The 16,006-nt window shown below is 42.2% G+C and overlaps 1 protein-coding gene across 2 annotated transcripts in view; it reads right to left on the reverse strand.

The window, feature by feature from the left end:
• Positions 1-15,695, reverse strand: part of LOC114034148 (TBC1 domain family member 12-like) — a 128,908-nt gene extending 113,213 nt beyond the window's left edge. For both annotated transcript variants that reach the window (XM_027849754.1, XM_027849753.1), the window contains exon 1: positions 14,594-15,695. In XM_027849754.1, coding sequence (XP_027705555.1) covers positions 14,594-15,663 — 1,070 coding nt within the window. In that variant the 5' untranslated portion in view covers positions 15,664-15,695. The remainder of the gene's footprint in view (positions 1-14,593) is intronic.
• Positions 15,696-16,006: the final 311 nt, after the last annotated feature.

Below are 16,006 nucleotides of genomic sequence, written 5' to 3' on the forward strand. Positions count from 1 at the left end.
GAGTAGGATTTATTGAGGAGGATGGAGGATTAATATAATATAATATATAATTAATATAATATGATTAATTATTAATATAATATAATAATTTAAATAATCCTATTTCAGAAAAAAAATTGAACAAGCCATCAATGAACTCCCTAAGAAAAAAATCTCCAGGGCCAAATGAATTTACTAGTAAATTCTATCAAACATTTAAAGAATAACTAATTCTAGGGCAGCGAGGTGGCGCAGCAGATAGAGTAGGAGTCAGGAGGACCTGAGTTCAAATCCAACCTCAGACACATAACACTTACTAGCTATGTGACCTGGGGAAGTCACTTAACCCTATTGCTTAGGAAAAAAAAAAAAAAAAAAAAGAATAACTAATTCCAATACTATATAAACTATTTGGGAAAATAGGTGAAGAAGAAATCGTAATAAATTCTTTTATGATACAAATATGGTGCTGATACCTAAACTGGGAAGAGCCAAAACAGAAAAAGGAAATTATAGACCAAAAATGTTAAATAAAATATTAGCAAAGAGATTACAACAGCTTATCTCAAGGATAATACACTATGATCATGTAGGATTTATACCAGGAATGTAGGGCTGGTTCAATATTAGGAAAACCATCAGCAAAATTGACCATAGTTCAATATTAGGAAAACCATCAGCAAAATTGACCGTATCAACAACAAAACTTACAGAAATCATATGATTATCTCAATAGATGCAGAAAAAGCATTTGACAAAACACAACACCCATTCCTATTAAAAAACACCAGCGAGCACAGGAATAAATGGAGTCTTCCTTAAAATGACAGGTAGCATCTATCTAAAACCATCAGTAAGTATTATATGTAATGGGGATAAGCTAAAAGAATTTCCAACAAGATCAGGGGGTGAAACAAGGATGTCCATTATCAACACTGTTATTCAATACTGTACTAGAAATGTTGGCTTTAGCAATAAGAGAAGAAAAGGAGAATAAAGGAATTAGAATAGGCAAAGAAGAAATGAAGCTATTACTCTTTGCAGATGATATAATTGTATACTTAGAGAATCCTAGAAAATCAAGTAAAAAATTACTTGAAATAATAAACAAATTTAGCAAAGTTGCAGGATATAAAAAAAACCCACATAAATCATCGGCATTTCTATATATTACTAATAAAGCCCAACAACAAGAGATAGAAAGAGAAATCCCATTTAAAGTTACTGTAGACATTATAAAATATTTAGGAGTCTACCTGCCAAAACAAAACCAGGAACTATATGAACACAATTACAAAACACTTTTCACACAAATAAGTCAGATCTAAATAACTGAAGAAAACATCAGTTGCTCATGGATAGGCCAAGTTAATATAATAAAAATGATAATTCTACCTAAATTAATTTACTTATTCAGTGCCATACCAATCAAACTACCAAAAAAATACTTTATAGAGCTAGAAAAACAATAACAAAACTCATCTGGAAGAACAAAAGGTCCATAATATCAAGAGAATTAACGAAAAGAAATGCAAGGGAAGGTGGCCTAGCTGTACCAGATCTTGAATTATATTATAAAGCAGCAGTCATCAAAGCTACTTGGTACTGGCTAAGAAACAGAGTAGTGGATCAGTAGAATGGGTCAGGTATGCAAGACACAACAGTCAATGACTATACTAATCTACTATTTGATAAATCCAAAGACTCTAGCTCCCGGAATAATTATTCACTATTTAACAAAAACTGCTGGGAAAACGGGAACATAGTATGGCAGAAACTAGGCACCAACCAACATCTTATACCCTATACCAAGACAAAGTCAAAATGGGTACATGATTTGGATATAAAGACTGATACTATAAGCAAACTAGGAGAGCAAGAATAATTTACCTATCAGATCAATGGAGAAGGGAAGAATTTATGAGCCAACGAAACAGAGAACACTATGAAATGCAAAGTGGATGACTTTGATTACATTAAATTGCAAAGTTTTTGCAAAAATAAAGCCAATGCATCCAAGATTAGGTGGGAAGCAGAAAAATGGGAAAAAATTTTTATAACCAGTGTCTCTGATAATGGCCTCATTTCTAAAACATATGGAGAACTGAGTCAAATTTATAAGAACACAAGTCATTCCCCAATTGATAAATGGTCAAAGGACATGAACAGGCATTTTCAGATGAAGAAATTAAAGCTATCCATAGTCATATGAAAAAGTGCTCTAAATCACTATTGATTAGAGAAATACAAACCAAAACAACACTGAGGGGCAGCTAGGTGGTGCAGTGGATAGAGAACCGATCCTTAAGTCAGGAGGACCTGAGTTCAAATCCAGACTCAGACCAAACACTTGACACTTACTAGCTATGTGACCCTGGGCAAGTCACTTAACCCCAATTGCCTGGGGGGAAAAAAACCAACATTGCGGCACCACATCACACCTATCAGACTGGCTAACATGACAAAACAGGACAATAACAAATGCTGGAGAAGATGTGGGAAAATTGGAACACTAATGCATTGGTAGTGGAGTTGTGAAGTGATCCAACCGTTCTGGAGAGCAATTTGCAACTATGCTCAAAGGGCTATAAAGTTATACATACCCTTTTACCTAGCAATACCACTTCTAGGTCTACATACCAAAGAGATTATAAAAACAGGAAAAGGACCTACATTTACAAAAATTTTATAGCAGCTCTTTTTGTGGTGGCAAAGAATTAGAAATTGAGAGGATGCCCATCAATTGGGGAATAGCTGAATGAGTGGGGAATAGCTGAATGAGCTGTGCTATATGAATGTAATGGAATACTATTGTGCTATAAGAAATAATGGACAGACTTCAGAAAAACCTTACATGAACAGATGCTGAGTGAAGCAGAACCAGCAGAACATTGTACACAGTAACACTCAGATTGTGCAATGACTGACTTTGATAGACTGAGCTCTTCTCAGCAATGCAAGGATCTAAGACAACTCCAAAAGACTCACGATGGAAAACGCTATTCACATACAGAGAAAGAACGATGGAGTGTGAATGCAGATGAAAGCATACTATTTACTCTCCTTTTCTTTTGTTGTGTTGTTTTGTTTCTTCTTTCCTATGGTTCCTCCCATTAGTTCTAATTCTTCTTTGCATTATGACTGTGAAAAACATGCTTAATATGAATGTATAAGTAAAGCCTATATCAGATTTCGAGCCATCTTCGGGAGGGGAAAAGTGAGGGGGGGGGAGAAAATTTAAAACTCAAAATCTTATGGAAGTGAAGGTTGAAAACTAAAAATAAATAAATTATATATGTAAAGAAAAGCCTCCTGGAGGAGCTGGCACCAGAGTGCAGGCTTAAAGGAAAAATAAAATCCTCTAAAATACAAATAAGGATGATGGCCATTCTTCAGGTGTGGAGCACAATATATATATGTGTGTATATATGTATGTATACATATATATATATATATACACACACACACACACACATATATATATATGTAGAGCCTGGTGCAGGGAATAGCTACCAGGCCAGTTTGACTGTAGTATAGATTAAGGGGAGGGGAGTAAAGTGAAATCAAGTTTATAAAAGTTAGTAGTAGCCAGTCAGCGAAGGCTTTCACATGGCAGGCTAAAAACATTTGTCTGTTACTCCAAGGGCAACAGGTAGCCACTAAAGTGTTGTTTTTGTTTTTGTTTTTGTTTTTGTTTTTATTTTTAAGAAGGAACAAGATCAAGCCTGCATCTCAAGAAGACAGATTATTTTAGCAGATGTATGGAAGACTGCTTGGAAAGGGATAAAACTGGGTGCAGGGAGGTTATTACAATCATCTGGGTGAGAGAGAATGAGGACCTAAATTAGGATGGTGGTCCATGTAAGTAAAAAGAAGGGCAAAGATGTAAATGATGTTACGGAGGTAAAAATCAACATGATTCAGCAATTTTTTTATATGATGGCAAAGGGATTTAGGAAAGAGAATAATCAAGGTGTGACTCCTGGGTTACAAGCCTAGAGGAGACTAGTAGGTCCTAGTGATTCCCTCAACAGAAACAGGTAACTTTGGAGGAAGGGTGGGTTTAGAATGATGAGCTACAGTTTGGAAATGCTGAGAATCATATAAAATCTATGTTGTTATTATCATTAGTGTCCAGATCACAAGAAGCAATAGTTCTATTTTATTGTGGACTAGTTAGACCACATCTGTAATACTGTTTTCTAGTCTGCATATCTCATTTTAAAAGGACATTTAAACTATATGGCATCCAGAAGAGAGAAGGATAGTGTGACATCTATAAACCATAAAAACTGTTGAAATAATTGAAAGTGTTTAGCCTGGAGAAAAGAATACTAAAAGGAGGACACATTTGGGGTATAAGTGCTTAATAATATCAAGGCACAATTTTGCATTTCATTTAGGCAGAGGAGGAGGAGACTAGCACTGCTTGAGGTGTTCTTATGGGCTCCTACAGAGCCAGTCTGACTGGAGAAAAAAGGTGGAGAAGAGCCACAGAGAGAGGTCTCTGAGTCAGTGGGCACTTGTGTGCTGGATGACAAAGGTAGTGTGGTTGTTGAGGACAGCGAGGAATTGGGTCACCAGTCCTGCTTCTGGCCTTGACAACCATAATAAAGGGGAGCAACCCTCGAAAAGAAGAGTCCAGAGCCAACCAAATGACAGTGACAGATCAGCTGAAGCAGTAAGGCACCCTGAGAAGAGATAGGAGCCACTATGTGACAGACAGGTCCAACCACTTCAACCATCAACTCCTCTCAGATGTCCTGGTCGAGATCTCACCCTGGCAGCCCCCTGTCACTCCCCCACAGCCCTGCTTTCAACTCAGCCCCTGGGCACACCATCCCCACCACTGACAAAGTGCCAGTGCACAGGGAAGCCCAAGAACCCAGGGAATAGTAGCACCCCCAGACCACAGGCCCTGCTTCCAGCCTAAGCCCTGCCACAGTGTGGCAGCCGTAGCTACTGAAGACCTAGAAATGAAAGTTCTGTCCACCAAAGTCCTTGACACTGTCAAATGGCTCAACTTCATAAAGACTAAGGTCTTATTAATGAAAATGTCATTAAGGAACATGCCTCTGCTTTGCCACTGCACCCATCTGACTTGAAGCCTCTTACTTGTTTTCTGTCCTAATTATAATGTAAGGATCCAGAGAGCAATTGCAGATCTGCTTGTCTATGTGCACTCTGCACAGAGTAAGCACTTTACATCCTCTACATTTTTTGCCAGAGGCCTGGAATCCTTTGAGGGCCACAAGTGGCACATGGGCTATATGTTGTACAGGCCTGACTTAATATATGCTTTTTCTTTCATTCCTTCATCTGGCCCAAGATCAGTTAAATACTTATTAAGCACTTACTTTGTGCTCAAAGAAGCAGTATGACAGTGAATAGAAAGCTGGTTTCCCTCACAGTCAGTAAGACCTGGGTTCAAATCCCTCCCCTGCCACATCCTGTCTTTGTGACCCAAGCCTCTCTTAGTCCTCTAGCCAACTCTCTAAAACTAAGCAGAAAAGGTGCAAGCCTGAATTGTCAGACAAAGCTTCCTTATCTAGGAATTTCCTATATCATTGACTATATGCCAGGTACTATGCCAGGCACCAACAATACAAAGACAAAAATAGATATACTTGTAGATATACATCTACAAGTATAAACAAAATATATATAATATAAATACAAGGGATGGGGGGGATGGATACTAACATATGGAGGAGGATCAGGAAAGGTCTTCTACAGAATGAAACTATGGAGTGCACAAGGCAGAGGTGATGAGGGAGTGTACTGCAGGCAGAGCAGACCGCCTGTGCAAAGACACAGAGATTGGAGACGCACTGGCTTAATGTGAGGAACAGCATGAACATGGTGTGGCTGAACCAAAAAAAAAAAAAAAAAGAATGAGAGGAAAGGATGCCATCTAGGAAGCATACAAGAGAAAAAGGGCATGAGATGGCATGGACAAGAATGGTATGCGATAGGCTGGTACTGATGCACTGCCCCCTGCATCACTGGAGGGAACATCCACACGGATCAAAATCCACTTGGGAGTAGTGAAGAAAATCGTACCCACCAACAACCTAGTTTCTCAAAAAGCCTTAAGAGACAGTATATAAGAGCTGGCATGGCACGTTGAAATTAGCACTGTACTGGGAGTCAGATGGTCCATGTCAAATATCAGCTCTGCTATTTAAGCCCAAGTGACCATGGACACGTCATGGCCTCCCTGAGCATCCCTCTCAGCTCTCACTCTATGACCTCAGGAGGCTCTCACAGTGTCGAACAAAGAACTCTAGACGTGGAGTCACTCCAGCCCTTGCTACCACTGGCTTTGTGACCTTAAGCAAGTCAAAGGGAATCTTTCTGAACATCAACTCATTTGTAAAATGCTTCTAATTCCTCAACTTCTCATTTTACAGGAATCTTACATGAGCTAAGATGAGTATTAGGCTAGCTAAGGCAATTGTGAGGAAACAACTAGATAATTAGATTTTTCAAAATATTACTCTCCAAATGTGTAAAATATTCAGGAAGAAAAGTACATGACGCCTTTAAAGAAAAGTTGTCAGCATAACAAGCAGCTTTAAAATTACTAGGAGTTGAAGATCTCAGTTAAAAGTGTAAACTTTAGCATTTTCTGCAAACTGCCTCACACAACTCAGAGCAAAGGAATAGAAAATGTCTAGCAGCACAGTTGGTAGGGTGACCTTTTCTTGATTTGGGTGCCTGAGGAAGAAACAGTTGCTGGTTTCTTCAAACCTATTACCAGCCATTCTGCCCTGGTCCCTGGAGGAAGGGGATATAGGAAAGGGAATGGTGGGAATGCAGAAGTTCAGCCACAGAACTGTGGTCAAATGAGCAGTGTTACTCCTTCAGGCACTACTAGATAAAGGAGGAGTATGCAACAGTAGGCAGATTAACACTGAGAAACAATAAACTGAAAGACATAGGCTTTGATGCCAACCTGAAGCCCCTACATGGCTGAAATGGCAGGAATCAAGTCTTTAGACACTAAAGTTTCTCCAAAAGTTCTTTTAAAAAAAGATAGATTCAGGAAGGAGAAATTACCAACCTGTAATCAGTAGGGTATGTGTTTTGCATGTTACTACTGGTGGGAACAATTTTGCAATGATCCATCACCAGACTGAGCGATAATAAGCCCCCTGGACTCTAGAACCCCACCCTCAGATATTCTTCCCAAGGATGCCCGATTAATCTTTCTTATGCATAGAGCTGGTCATATCATTCATCTGCTCAAAACCCAATGGCTTCTCGTTATCTATTTAATAAAACTCAAGCCTCCCTAGCCTGGCAATCAATACCCTTCACAATCTGGTACCAACCTTCCTTTCTAGCCTTCTATTCAACTTCTCCATTCCAAAGACTCCACTCCAGTAAAAGTGGATCACACATATATACATGGGAGACACTACTTTGTTAATGCTGGTGCCTATGTTTCCCACCCACTTGCCAGAGTCTTCCTATTTTTTTAAGTCCATTTCAATGTCCTCTTTTCATGAAGCCTTTCTTGATCTCTCCAACACTTAGGTCAACAGTTTATAAATAAATTTACAAACACACACACACACACACACACACACACACACCCCCATCCATTAAAGACCTATTCTGATGCCTCATCATAGTCTGCTATGTCAGAATGCAAGCTCTGACAGGTCTTATGCCAATCTGGAAAAGCTTCAAGTACTTAAAATCAGTTCATGGACCAGGCCTGGCTAAGGTGCCAAGAAACTCATCACCAAAAGACTGGCTACCATATGTTTTAGCTACATTAAACTCTCTACTAGTAAGCAGAAGGGTTATTATTCAAATCACTGAAAGAACTACCTACACGAAAAATCACATATACTTTGTTCTGCATTATTTAAGTGGATAAGACATATCTCTACTAGACAGTAAACTCCATGGAAGCAAAGCCTATGATCTCTCAATGTGCCCCAGTTTCTGATTAATGATAATAATAGTAGTAGTTCATGTTTACACAGCACTTAAAAGAAGTACATGCCTCAAAACTGCAGAAGATAGGTTAGTGCAAGTTTTGTTACAATGAGGTCCCTGAGGCTAAAGGGTTAAGCGATGGCCAAAGTGCCAAAGTCACACACCTTATGAGAGGCCAGCTCCAGATGCTAACCCAGGTTTCTTGACAGCCAGACCAGCCAGCTCCTCTTTCAGTGATCTTTCTACTACACAACACTGAGCTCTTAGATACTTAATGTTGGCTAAGTTAGGCCAAAGTTGATTCAAATATAAAAATCACAAATAAAATTGCAAATCTGCCTTTAATTTTGAAAGTGCACATTGATTTCCTAATGTTGTACCTTAAATAAAATCTAAATTGAGCAAACTAAAAGATGTCCTTGTTGGCAGCTGCTAAGTCTGTATGTCACAAGCTTCCACCTTCTCAACCATGAAATGAAGGGGCTGGTCTAGGTGATCTCTAAAGTCCTTTTCACCTCTCAAACTCTATGATGCTAAAGACCCTATACCACTGCACAACCGTTTAGACAATTTTATCAAAAAGAATGAATACTCTTTGCATACAATAAGGCTTCTAAATTGCATCTAAAGGCACCAGAGTAGAAGGGACAGCTTGGTTTCTGCAGCGCCTTAAACAAGAGCAGCTTCATTTGAGTGAGTCAGTTCTTTTACCACCACAGAAATTGGAATCAATCAAAATCACTACATTCTTCTTAATTCATCTCCAAGATCCCACCAAATCAGGAGCTTTTTTATACCTTGTGTGAAGTCACTGGCAGTCCAGGGAACAGTAAAGACCCTTCTTAGAATGTTTTTCAATGCACAAAATAAATGCACAGTGATATAAAGGAAATCAATCAATTATATTGAAATTCAGTTATCAGATGTAAGCAAGTTCACAGATCCCAGGTTAAGTCCCCCAAACGTCAAATCTTTTATCTTCCTCACTAAAGAAAACCAGGGAATTTGAGGTAAGGTCTTTCAATCACTGAAGGCTTTCCAATGGGAATGGTTGCATTCAGATTTCTTAGCTCATTGGAAAGCCTGCACCTCCCTAATCAATTCTCTATCCTATTCACCAACACTATTCCAAATCTTTTTTAAATCTCTTCAAACTTCCCACAGTCCCCTCTAATCCTTACCTGTTCAACTTAGAATCTTGCCTCATATTTCACTCTGAGAACTGAGGCTGAGAGCTTTCTCTTTCTCCCCTTCTCCTCAATTCACATCACTCAGATAGCTTCCCCTATTAGCTCCTCCTTCATCCCATCTCATATGTAGAGGCAGGTAGCACAATGGATAGAGGCTGGGCCTCCAATCACCAAGACCAGAGTTCAAATTCAGCTTCAGACACATACTAGCTATGCGACATTAGGCAAATCACTCTGTCTCAGTTTCCTTATGGGGGTCTCAAATGAAATATATAAAAAGTGCTTAGTGCAGTGCCTAGTATACAGTAGGTACTTAATAAATGCTCGTTCCAACAAAATATTTTTAAGGCTGTATCTGAGTCAAGAGCAGGAACAAAGAAGGAATAAGATTACTGCTTGGGGTAGATGGAGGATGGTAATAAGATTCAACTTTTGGAAAAAAAAAAAAAGATTCAACTTTTGTTTTACTCCTGGTTTCTCTCCCAAGGAGAAGGTCTATGGATTGGAAAGGACAGAATAACAATTATTAGAAAGGAGTAGAAACCCAAGTTAAATGAAGGGATGACCAGATAGCATCAACTACCCTAAATGAGTTCAAATCAGTATAAGGACAACTAGAATCTAAAGTACTGAAATAGTAGTGGGATTGTTGAGCTGCTGATGGTGACCTTTAAAAATATTTTGGAAAATACAAGAGATGTTTTAGGGCTAAAGATGAGCAAATGTCCCAATTTTCAAGAAATAAGGAAGGAAGGAAGGAAGAAGAGAAAGCATCTACAAACTACAGACTTTGAGCTTGACTTATACCTGGAAAGTTCCTAAAACACATGATTAAGTGAGTGGTTTTTGACCACTTAGAAGGGGAAGCAGTGATCACAAAAAGCCAACATGAATTCACCAAGAAGTCATGACTAACTTCATTTCATTTTTTGACAGGGTAACTGTTGTTGTTGATCCTTCATTTTTGAAGAAGACCAATAACATCAAGATACTCAGGTACTTTAAGATGGATAAAATAATGGATGATATCTTGTGAGTTGGATTTAAGTGAGGCAGAGTTTCCAAAAGTAGGCAGCCTCACTGTCTTCCAAAGTCATCAAAATCCAGTGGCAAGACAAAAGTCAAGATGAGTGGTGTAGCTGATGCACATGCTACAGCTACTTGGAGCCACAGGTGGGAGTTGGGTGGCATGTGGACATCAAAGGTGAGTAAGCAGCCCTAAAAAGGACAGGGTAACTTGGCACAGATCACGGTATTAGATAGCTGGATAGATACTCATTCCTTCCCCCACTTCTCCCTGCCAAGGCAAAATCAGACTGGAGAAGTACTTCTCCCCATTCTTTTTTTTTTTTAGGGGGGGAGGTTATATTTGGAAGTAAAGGTAATGTAAAAGCAAAAGTTATTTTAAAAATTGTTAAGCTGTGCAGAAGACTCAAGAATCAATAGCGCCTGTTGTGCTCATCAACATTTTTGTCAAGAAGAATGGGAGACATTTGAATCTGCATGGATGGTTCAGAGAAATCACTATAGGGAGTAAAGGATTTCTTCATGTCTCCAATGTAACAGCTGTAGAAAGAGCTTTGTTTAACATCCTTGTCATCAGTTGCTATGATAGGGAGGAACATAATAAATGGAATTACCAACTCTAGAATCCTACAATTTTGTATCTTTTCAGACTCAGAAAAGATTACTCATAATTTATTCATGACAGCAAACTTCAATAAAGTTTGAGGCTTACACTTATTTTTGTTCAATTATTATATAGGTATTCTGTGTCTATTTTAAGTTAACTAAAGACAGGCAGAGAAACCCATGAGTCTGAAAACAAGAACAACTGTGACAGTGTAATCCTAAGAAGTAGTAGAGGTGTCAAATGACCTAGTAAAATATGAGTAAAAAAGGGGTTCATGATACTACTGTGGCAAAAATAAAGCCATTCTCATATGAATAATTTTATTCTGTCATGGACCAGAAAAAAAATGCTTTAAGAATTTAAAATTCAGAGCCACAATAGTAAAAGGCAAAGCTAATTTAGTTTTATGAGAAAAAAAAATATACAACAATATATCACTTAAATCTTAAGGAAACAAAGCTTTTAAACAAAGTTGGCCTGGGTGGCACTTGACTAAGTTTGGGTTCAAACTCCTGACTGCTCAATCAGAAGCAGCTGAGAAGTTCAGCTGCTGCTTTCTCGGGTACACAGCTCATAAATAAGCCAGTCTACCTCCTGGTATCACATAATCCAGTCACCATGAAGTGGAAGATGCTGCTCAGGCTCAACTTCCTTCCACCACCCCACTCACTGAAAACTAAAAGTCAAGAACACTCAACTTTAGGGCCTTGAAGAACTGAAAAATCACAATCCGCCTCACCTAAGAAAGATGGTGGAGATCTCTTCCCTCCCCATCATCCACTTCCATTCCAGGATAAAAGAATACATATTCTAGAACTCTTCCTTATGTGCCCAATATTATTTTTACCCATTATAAAAAGTGTCCTTTCTATAAAACATTCAACTCATCCTTTTAAAAGTAAAATGTTTTAATTCAATGAAAACAAAGAAATGTATTTCAGTTTGATATTATGACCAATTTAAGAAGAGACTACAATAGATGGAGAAGGATAACAAGAAGAAAGACCTGTTGGGGTTTTAACAATGAAAACAACAGGAGACGTGGACATAGCAATGCTGATTCTAGTCAGGATTATGCCATTAACCATCCATGTGGCCTTAGGTCAATCACAGAATCCTAGAACTAGAACCAGAAAGGGGCCTCAGAAAGCAACTAGTTCAATACTTTCTTTTTAGAAATAAGGAAAACAAAATAAAATTACTTCCCCCAGGTCACATAGGTAGTAATCATTCAATCAAGAAGTATTTATTCAGGTATTCTTCTAAGCACTGGGGACAGACAGAATGACAAAAGTCCCAGACCTCAAAAAGTTTAGGGAAGGAAAAAAAAGAGCATATAAGTACATATTATACATAATATATGAAAAATTAACAGAAGGTTGTAAACTCAGAAGAAAATTTGAACCCAGATCTTGTGACTCCACTTACTACACCAGACAAATTCATTCTCTCCAAGCCTTGCTTTATCATCTGCAAAATGTCTAAATGACAGCTAAGATCTCTTTTGCCCAAATTGTACCACTCTACACTAAAAGATGAAGAATGAGACAGACTAGTCACAGATGATCTAAAGCTTAGAGCTAAAAGCAATCTTCAAAGTCCAACTTCCTCATTTCGCAGAAGAGAAAACTGAAGCTCAGAGCACTTAAATCACTTCTTTTTTTTTAAGGCAATTGGGATTAAGTGACTTGCCCAGGGTCACACAGCTAGTGCCAAGTGTTTGATCTGAGGCCAAATTTGAACTCAGGTCCTCCTGACTTCAGGGCAGGTGTTCTATCCACTGCACCACCTAGCTGCCCCTCACTTAAATCACTTTACCAAGGTCACAAAGGTAGGAAGTGGTCATCTGTCCTGTGAAGTCCGGATTCGGTCAAAGGACCTCACTTGAGGACCTAAAGGGCCACATGTGGCCTCTAGGCTGCAAGTTCCCCCCACCCCTGTTCTACCACGATTTTTCCTACAGACAAGACAGATGCCACCACACACGGCACATCTACATAGGGCTTTAGAGTTTATACAACATTTTCCTCAAAATTACCCTGTGCAGAAGTACAAGTATCATCATCTCACTTAAGAGGAAACAGAATCCAAAAGATGCTATAACTTGACCATGGTCATTCATCTATCCTCCCATTCATCACCCCTCCCCCACAAAACAGACTCATGGAGAGGAAGAAAAAAACACAAGAGGAGTTTAATAAAGCTTTCTGAACTGAATTGGAAATAAAGACCAAAAAAAGACCTTAATTATGACAATTAAAAAATCTCCCAACTTGTAGCCTTTAGAGTATTGCCACAACAGACTTTAAACTTGCATTGCACTTTTGCAACTACAGACATAAATATCACTTCTTGGTACTTGCTCCATTAAGGCAGACTGTTACTCATTTCTAGGTTAAATTATTTGACTTGCTTTTGTAAACTCACACAAGAAGCAAAAGTGACAAAGTAAAACTGGGAATGAGACATTCTAAGTTTTGCACCCTGAAAAATGTGTACATATAGACATAGGTTTATCAAGTCAATGATAGAGTCATAGATTTAGAGTTGAAAGGGTTTTTAAAGGGTAGCTAATCCAACTCCCTCCTCTTCACGATGAAGAAACTGAGGCTCAGAGGTCAAGTGACTTGTTCATGGTCCATACAAGTAATATGTGATGGGATGGGTTTCTACTCTAAATCCATTTCTCCTTCCACCATACCATGATGTCAAGGTCAAACTTGCTTTTGAAAAAGATTAACAACTACAGGGTTTTAATATGTTATTTTCACACCTAGGTAATGGGATCAGGAGGAGAGCAAGGACAATTACTTTGGGAGACTGGAATTTAACAAGTTAAGGATTAATACTATTTGCCTTGCTGTCTTACAAAAACAGAAAATATGGCTGGAAAAATTCATATTAAAATCTGCAAGAGGAATTTTGCTTCGCCTTTTTAAAAATGTACCAATATTTACTGAACTCTTGCCTAACTGAAAGGCAATAATGACTCCAGCTACTTTATACACCTACAGCATTGCACATTGAGATCATCAGTTTTTAACTACATAACTTATGGTTAGTATATCTCAGTATACCATTTAAACAAAATGACACTGCCCCCCAAAATGCTGAAAAATTAAGGTCTCTATTTTAGGACGCTTCATGGGGAGAAGCTGAAAGGACTCAAAAAACTTAAAATTGAGGGACAAATTGGGGGTTCAAAATTGAACACTTCTGACTTCAAAAAATCATAGGATGGGGGGTCATTCTCTAAATACATCTGTAACTAAGAGGGTCTCCAATTACAAATGATTGAATGTATTCTGCCACCACCCAAATAAAACTGTCCCTGCAAAGTGACCTCCACTTCACAAACCCCAAACAAATCTCGTGGTATAACAGCACAGATTTAGAGCTGGAAGGAATCTCAGAGGCCATCTAGTCCAGTTTTTACAGATGGGGAAACTGAGGCCCACTGAGGTAAATAAAGTTCCCTGCCCAAGGTCATACAAGTAGTGTCCAGGTGCTATGTGAATCCAAGCCTCCAACTCCAAATCCTCTTTCTGATCAGGAATATCTTGCGGGAGGGAGGGGTCGGGAAGGGATGTTTCACCTTTCCCACCCCAACGCCAGCCGACATTATAGACTTGGCATTATAAAACTTGCTGGAACAGCAGGATGGCCATTTGTCCTGAAAGCGCCCCCCACCCCCAATCTGCGCACACAGAGGTAGCCAATCTTCCATGGATAAGCCCGTGTCCAGTTCACGACCACCAGCCCCAAGCCCCCAAGTCTGGTCCGTCGCCAGATAAGCCCCCAGAGAGCCCCCGGAGGCCAGCCCCCGCCCCGTGATTACCTGGTGAAGAAGTCCGCAAAGCCGCCGCCGCCGCCGCCGCCTCCTCCTCCTCCTCCTCCAGCGCCGCCGCTCCTCCGGGCTTTGGCCGCAGCCCCCGCCGGGCCCAGCTCCGAGGCGGGCGGGGACCCCGGGAGCCCCTCTTGGGCCAGGTAGTCCGGAGCGCTCTGTCGGCGGCTCACCTCGTACGTGTTCCGAGAGTTCAAGTTCACGTCCGTGAAGCGAAAGTCCGGCTCGCCTGGGGGCCCCCCCGCAGTCCTGCCGTCCGCCTCCCCGCCGCGCTGGGCGGCCCCAGGCCCGGCCGGCTGTGGGGACTGCCGGCCTCCGCGGGCGTCCTCCGAGCCCGAGCCGCCGCCGGGCTCCCCCGGCTCCGCCGCTCCCAGGCGGCAGCTCTGGAGCGGGTCCTCTAGCGGAGTCGCCCCGTCGGGCGGGCTCTCGCCGTCGTCGTCGGCCCCGGGCGGGCGGCGGAGGTTGGAGGCGCGGCAGCAGCGCGGCTCCCGGGGGAAGCGGAGGAAGCTCCCGCCGCCACCGCCTCCCTCCGGGACCGACGACGAGCAGGGCCGAGCGGGTAGGGGCAGCCCGCCGGCCTCGAGGTCGTGACAGCCCGGGCCCAGCAGGAAGCCCGAGTCGCCGTTGGTCATCCTCGGGAGCGGGGGCCCCGGGCCGCCGCCCTGAGGGGGCTTCCCGTCTGGCTCGTCCCCGCAGAGCCGGGAACCTGAGCCCGGCGGCGACGGGGGGCGGCCGGCCTGGCTGCCGGCGAGCGGGCTACAATGGCACAGCCCCGGCTCCAGCTGCCCGCCCGCCACCGCCAAGTATCGCTGAATCAGCCGCTGAGGCGGCGGCAGCCCCCCCTCCTCCTCCTCCTCCTCCGATTCCTCCTCCTCCGATTCCTCCTCCTCCTCCTCTTCCTCCCCCTCCTCCTGCGGCTCCAGGCAGCAGCTGCCGCGGCCGCCCCCGGGGCCGCCCGTGGCCCCGATCATCCTCCCGTCGCGGCCCCCGGGCTCGGGCCCCGGCGGAGGGAACAGTCTGGGCTTCCTTCCCGGACAGGCGCCAGCATCCTCCGGCCCCACCATCTGGCGGCACAGCGGCTGGCGGTGGAGCGCGACACTGAGGGCCGAAGGCGGCCGGCACAGCCCCGCGCACAACGCTCCGCTCCGCCGACAAACGGCTCTCAGGCCCCGGGCCGCGGCGGCCGCCGCCGCAACGCTCCCCGCCCCCTCCCCCCCGTCCGCCAGCAGTTGCCCACGGGCACACGCTTAGCTACGCGCACGCGCACGCGTAGCGGGGGACTGGTCAAGAAACCACCACCATCACCACCCCCACCGCCCGCCCCCCTTCCCCTTCCCCTTCCCCCCACAAATCCCAGATGATTTCCCCAAACCATAGAGACAGGGGCTAGAGAGCCTCACTCCGTGA

Source organism: Vombatus ursinus, unplaced genomic scaffold (genome assembly GCF_900497805.2).
Source record: "Vombatus ursinus unplaced genomic scaffold, bare-nosed wombat genome assembly UNPS02008267.1, whole genome shotgun sequence".
Classification (NCBI taxonomy): domain Eukaryota; kingdom Metazoa; phylum Chordata; class Mammalia; order Diprotodontia; family Vombatidae; genus Vombatus; species Vombatus ursinus.